Here is a 6252-nt window from a genome sequence, read left to right on the forward strand (position 1 = left end):
TGTCTGGGTTATGCGGAGAAATTTCGACCCTAGCACTAGAGCATGTGTAGTTCTCTCTAATACAATGCATATGAGTGCATGAGTCTTTTTCTCCCCTGAGAACGTGAAGGTGCCATGGACTACTCCAGGTGAATAGATTCGTTTCCCCGATGGAAGGGGTATGTAACCATCAGTACTGGGCTTAGTTTTCAACCCTAGTTTACTCGCAAGTGTCTGGGAAATAATATTGAAACTCGATCCGGTGTCGGCGTTGGCGTTGACTGCCACCCCGTTGAATTCCCCTGATACTTCGAGTTGTTGCGTATGTGTTGGAGAGTACGATTGTGATTTAAGTGGTCGCTCGATGCTAGTATTCACCGTATCTTGAGCTTGGATCTGTTAGTCATGTCTCTAAGAATAAATTGGCGTATTGAATCTTACCTGGCGTTGTCTCATTCGATGAGTTTGGCGAGTTATCAGTAGCGGGAGGCTTGCTCCTGTGCTGGCGAAGTGTTTCGTAGATCTCCATTGTTTCTGCCACAATCTGGTCTTGGAAAGTCGGTCTTTGTTCTGGTTGTTGTATGAGAGACATATGAAACTCGTGTTCCAATTTTGAGTCATACAACCACTCTAGTCTTACTTTCGGTTGAATTAAGAAAGTAAACTCGCTTCTTATAAATTCTTCCGTCGTTCTTAGGCTTTCGACACCAGAAGATGCCGTATTATCATCCACGAGTACTTGATGGCCACGGCTGTTTTGTGTCTTCTTGGTTTCGGAAATGGGGAAATTGAAACGTCGCAGAGCCCCGAGAGATTTGCCAACTTCACTTCGTTCTTGTTGTAGAATATCGTATTCCTCTTTCTCGCCCCTGCTTCCAGGCCGCGGTCGACGCCTTCTGCGCTCCATTGCCGTGATGGATTGTCTTCAAACCTGGCTACCCAGAATCAAGACGCTAAGTAAACGTGCAGCCTTACGCGGGTATGTTATCATCAAATGGCTCAAATGGTGATATTAAACATCCGATAGCCTCAACTATCACCGCAAAGACGAGAATTTGATCGGTGCCAGTGTGTAAAGTTTACTCGGGACAGTGATACCGCTATGGCTTCTTGCCCTAACAGGGTTGAGACTCAAATTATTGTTCACGATGTTCAAGGGCAACGGGCTAGAAGGATGCAAAATGGAAGGGGAACAAGGCGTTACTAGTGCTCATCTCGGAGACCAGGGGACGAGTTTCAGCCTAAAGGCCGGATTGACTGAGCCAATCGACAGGCAGAAGCTGCCACAGCCACAGTGAGAAGGCTTTCCGCAAGGCATTGTCGGAAGACCACACGCAACACCGAGTACCATTGCCTTGGAGTGATGAGACATTGGATTCTTCTTGCCAACAGCTAAATATCCGGTGCTCTCGGTTATTGTCGAACAAGTTGCGAGAAGTCCTTCATGATTACAGAATGAGAATACTGTTTCATGCCGCCAAAGAATGCACACACGCAGCGTCAGCGATATGAAGGATACTTTGGGGCTGGGTCGTGGCTTGCGCAAGATCCTGACAATGAAACGTTTATATTCCGAAAATTCGATAAGCTCACGGCCATAAACTTACTCTACATGCAGAGTGAGTTGATAGAGCTTGAGAGAAAGATAGAAGAGATGCATGTGAAGACTTTGAGCTGCGATGAGCCAGAACTCAAGGATGTTGCTGCGACATGGGAGGTCCTTATCGATCGAGACGACCTTAGTAACGAACAACTGCTTGAGGCCCAAGAGCGACTTGATCTCATTCAAGAGCTGAGAACCAAAATCAAAGAATATCGTGAGTGACAAATATCTCGCCTACAGGGTGTTCTATGGCTAACCAACAGCTAGACGAGGCGCTATTATTGCAAAGCCAAATAGCACAGTTGAAGCATCCTGATAATCGTGTTCTCGAAGCTGTGACACATTTCTTTCAGAGACCTCATCCGATTCTTGGTGGGAAAGCGAAGGAGTTCCTCGATAACAAGAACGATCTGATAGCAATCAAGTCACCAGGTGAGGTCGACTTTCTGTCGAGATGGCTAAGGCAACATTGGGTATATGATGTAGGTTTATCTCGCTATGTCGTTGAGCTCAGTCTGACTGTCAGCAAGAAAGAAACCGCACGCGATAACTTCAACCAGTTTGGACGCTTTAATGAGGCGTCAATAAACATGACGGTGAACGTGATCACTATTATTCTGGCAGCCGTGTTTCTGTTCGGTTCGATCATTGGCTTTTACTTCGTTAGAGGAGCAGTGGTGAAGCTAGTCATGATTGCTGTCTTCACAGCATTGTTCGCTGCAAGTCTCGGTCTTATCACAAATGCCCGAAGGGCTGAGATTTTTGGTGCAACAGCAGCGTATGTATTAATCTTTGAAACTCAGTCAATTTTCATTCAGCTTACCAATTGCCGCACAGGTACGCTGCCGTTCTCGTTGTCTTCGTGAGTAGTGGTAGTCTGTCAGAGTCCAACTAGGAGACAGCTACGTTTACAAGCATATAGCTTTTTGTCTTATTAGAGCACCCTTCGTCCGATTTACTATCGAACCTCATATATCTTCTGATGTACATTTTCAGAGTGATTGGACTGTGCCTCGCACATGAGAGCAGCTTTACCTGGACAATGACTATTCTAGGAAGCAACCGACCCTTCTAAGACCCACAGAAAGCTGGTCATACGCCTTCGGTCCACAAACTCTCAAGTACTTACGATTTATATTTGATTTTGAACCGCTGAGAAAGCCCAAAAATATTATAGCCACGATGAGGAATACTGCAGACATCACCAAAGTATGTTGATGATCTGAAGGTGAAACTTTCTGAGTTGATGAATCAAGTAGCGAAGCCTTTGATTTTGCAAATAGAACATAACTTGAACGACTTGGAGAAGGCATCTAGCTTTGTTCAAGATTAGCTGTTAGAATGATCTGGCTTGTTAAATGCTGTCATCTCTTGACATACCGGTGGCAACCCATACTTACCACAGTCGGTTGGGCTATGTATGTGTATAAGATCACTGTGTGCTTGGCAGTCTTCACTCCAGCCACGAAAAATATGAACAACATTGAGCCGACCATACCTCAGATCGGTGCATTCTGGAAGGAGATCTTTGAGCGACAGTGTCATCAAACGCCTGTCAAGGCCAAGTTTCACCTCATCAAGCGCAAGTGTGCGGTTCCGGGCTCCACCGTTCACAAGGAAATGGCGGTAGAGTCGACATTCTCGTAAACAGCAATAATACAAGCTGTCCAAACAGATGACTGTTCGAGGGCAGGTAATTTGACTATATGGCTTACAATTTGGCCTCTGAGTGACACAACGGCGATAGAAAGTATGCTCCATCATGTATATGCAGCTATCACTGTCAATTCTACGTACATCATGAACAAATGTTGTATACTCGAGAGACCAGTGCCATCTTGGATCACGAGAAACAATGCGAGAATGTGTCAGTGGCATTGGAATATGGAGCTAACATCAACCAAACAGAAACAGAGACCAATGAAAATTGGTAGCGTTTGGATGATAGCTTGGTCCTGTTCGGCCTTCGGTCCATTTAGCCGCCAGACGATGCAACAGTAGGATATCACAAGACTTTGCCGTAAAGTTCTCTAGCAAGTCCGTTGGCAACTCGTGTACCAAGATGGCGAGAGACAGAGCTTGCTGAAGAATCAACCGAGCTCAACAAGAAAGTCGGTGCAGCTCTGACTTTACCCTGTGACAGACATGCGTCAAAGGATGGAGATCCAGGACACGAGAGAGCGAGCAATGGACAGAACTGATGTGACTCTCGAATCATGCTTAGCTTGTTGGCTAACCTGTCCAATCACCAGAGTCCTGAACTCAACATTCTCGGTTTTGACTTCGGTTACCGGTAAAAACTCGTTGCGCACCCAACTGCGTCCGAAACTGCTTCTAGATTTCAGCCTCTTAGATAAATAGTAATTCGACACTTATAGCCTTTTCCAAAGAAGACTGCAACCGACAAGGTAGCCGGCGACACTGTCACTAAGACGTGACATCAGGCCCTGCCCGATATGGTAGTTATGTGTATATATAACAATATGTTGAATAACGCACGACTTCTTCCGCGTGAGACTCAGATGGGCTGCATCAGTTATCTTTCTTTCCATTGCCTTCCCTTTACTGCCGGCACAGGTGCTTCACTTTCTCCAGACGGTGAGGAGACATCAATCAAAGTTCGTCCGGGAGTTTATATAAGGAGATTTTGAGACTGTTTTCGTATGCAATGGCCCATGAGTCTTTCTCCGACTCGGGAGAGGTTGTGGCTGTGATAGGTGTCCCTTCCGATGATTTGCTGACAGCGAAAATGATCTGCAAGATTACGGTGAATGCTATGATAATAGCGGAAACAATGATTATGGTCTCAGGGAATAAAATGGAGTCCATCTCCGCGGAGGCTGAACCTGTTATTACTGTATTATTGGACCGGAGAATGTAAAAATCGACAAACTGATTACAAGAGAGGAGAGTATGGGAGAGAGGGAAATGAAGAAGCAACAATAACGTCAAATGAATACATGGGCTGCAGGGAAGGCTCTCACATGATGCATTTTGGGGTTTGGTACGGCCTTTAGACATGGGAACCTTAAACCAAGGCCGACCTCTCTCGCCCGACGGCATGTATCGATGGCAATATTCGTCCTGGTGCACAAAACCTTTCTCTAGATATTGCCCCATGGAGTGGTTACCACCGTTCATCCCAATGCAGTGCCCAATTGAAGGGCAGAGGGCGCATTCATACAACCATTCGCGGATCGAGTACGGCATCATCAATAATGCACTCGCGTTTGAGGCGCTTAGTATATCAGTAAGTCGTGTTGACAGCAAGCAAAATAGCACCCTGGTAGAGATTGAAGTCTATAATCTTCACATTGCGTCCTCTGTCTAGTTGATATACAAGTCATGTACACCCCTTGGGTTCCTTCCGCCGGTGATCATGCCTGGGGTCTAGCAAGTTGCTCCCGCTGTCGTTTCATATCGCGCAGCAATTTGCCAGATGTTTACTCCTCCTCATCGGCGAACTCAGCCCGTCCAGCCTTGGAGTTGAGGTACTCGTTCCTGCAAGACAACCAGTCAGCATCGTTCAGATCGAGATTAAAAGCCACTGCTCCCATCAACACGCCGGAGACTCACCTCTCAATGGCCCAGTTCATGACGTAGTAGCCAGCAATCAGGGGAGGCGCCCAGTACAGGACCTGGGTGCTGAATCGGCGCCAGGTGTTGAAGACGGCGTCGTGGGCCATGCCGGCCACGGGGTTCTGTCGGTTGGGCGCGATGCCGTAGGTGATGACGCCGCGCTGCTTCTGGTTGGTGAAGTTGCCCCAGCCGCCGAGGTACCTGTTCGTAGCAAAGAGTGTCAGCAATCTGCGTCCCGATTGATGTGCTGGAGACAGCCGTCGTAGCTCATGACCGTGCTGGAAAGCCTGTGATGACGATGGCGGTTGCCGTGCGTCAATTGTGCGGGCGGCTGGAGGCGCACTCACACATTGTACATGCCGATGGGGGCGCCGCCGCCGCCGGCGCGGAGAGTCTGAGTCGGTCTCATCGTGTCGGTGTGTGCGGGTGACGATGGAGAAGTCAATTGGGAGTCGTGAGGCTTTTCGAAGGTCGAGAAATGCTCGAGGTTCAAATCAGTCGACGAAGTTACCGAACACCTGCACCGATGCGGCTTAGCGGCAGTCGCCGGAATTTCTTGGAACGTCAGTGGCCAGCCCGTTCCGAACGCCAAAAGACCCACTGAATTGGGCGTTTGCTCAGCGCACGGGCCAGTTGCCGGAGCTTCCATAGCTGTGACTTCAGAATTTCGAGCCATCATCTATCTCTACCTGGTGCTACCTCATCACACACACGACGACCAGCCGCCCACCATGTCGGCCGAACCGATCTCAAGATTCGCGAGATTCGCCATCCCAGCCTTCATTGGCTACAGCTTTGTTCAGGCGTCCATCTACGATGTCAAGGGTGGCACGAGAGCCGTCATCTTCGACCGGTTGTCCGGCGTGAAGGAGCAGGTTGTGAATGAGGGCACACACTTCCTCGTGCCGTGGCTGCAGCGGAGTATCATCTTCGACGTAAGAACCAAGCCGAGGAATATCGCTACGACGACGGGTTCCAAGGATCTGCAGATGGTCAGCTTGACCCTCAGAGTACTTCACCGACCAGAAGTGCAAGCGCTTCCCAAAATCTACCAGGTAAGGATTTACTTTTACATACATACATACATACAT

The 6252-nt window shown here is 48.2% G+C and overlaps 2 protein-coding genes across 2 annotated transcripts in view; one reads left to right on the top strand and one right to left on the bottom strand.

Moving 5' to 3' along the window:
• Nucleotides 1–5025: 5025 nt before the first annotated feature.
• UCRPA7_7467 (putative ubiquinol-cytochrome-c oxidoreductase complex iii subunit 11kd protein of the family protein) lies at nt 5026–5570 on the bottom strand (the record flags this gene model as incomplete). The annotated part of the gene is made up of 3 exons (XM_007919995.1): nt 5026–5083; nt 5159–5362; nt 5509–5570. 3 exons carry the CDS (start codon nt 5568–5570, stop codon nt 5026–5028), a joined length of 324 nt encoding a protein of 107 aa, XP_007918186.1.
• A 322-nt stretch (nt 5571–5892) lies between these two features.
• Nucleotides 5893–6252, top strand: part of UCRPA7_7468 (putative prohibitin-1 protein) — a gene marked incomplete at both ends in the record, with an annotated part of 937 nt that continues 577 nt past the window's right edge. The window contains one exon of the mRNA XM_007920000.1: nt 5893–6216. Coding sequence (XP_007918191.1) covers nt 5893–6216 — 324 coding nt within the window. The remainder of the gene's footprint in view (nt 6217–6252) is intronic.

Source organism: Phaeoacremonium minimum (assembly GCF_000392275.1).
Source record: "Phaeoacremonium minimum UCRPA7 unplaced genomic scaffold PA7_03_scaffold_533, whole genome shotgun sequence".
NCBI lineage: Eukaryota > Fungi > Ascomycota > Sordariomycetes > Togniniales > Togniniaceae > Phaeoacremonium > Phaeoacremonium minimum.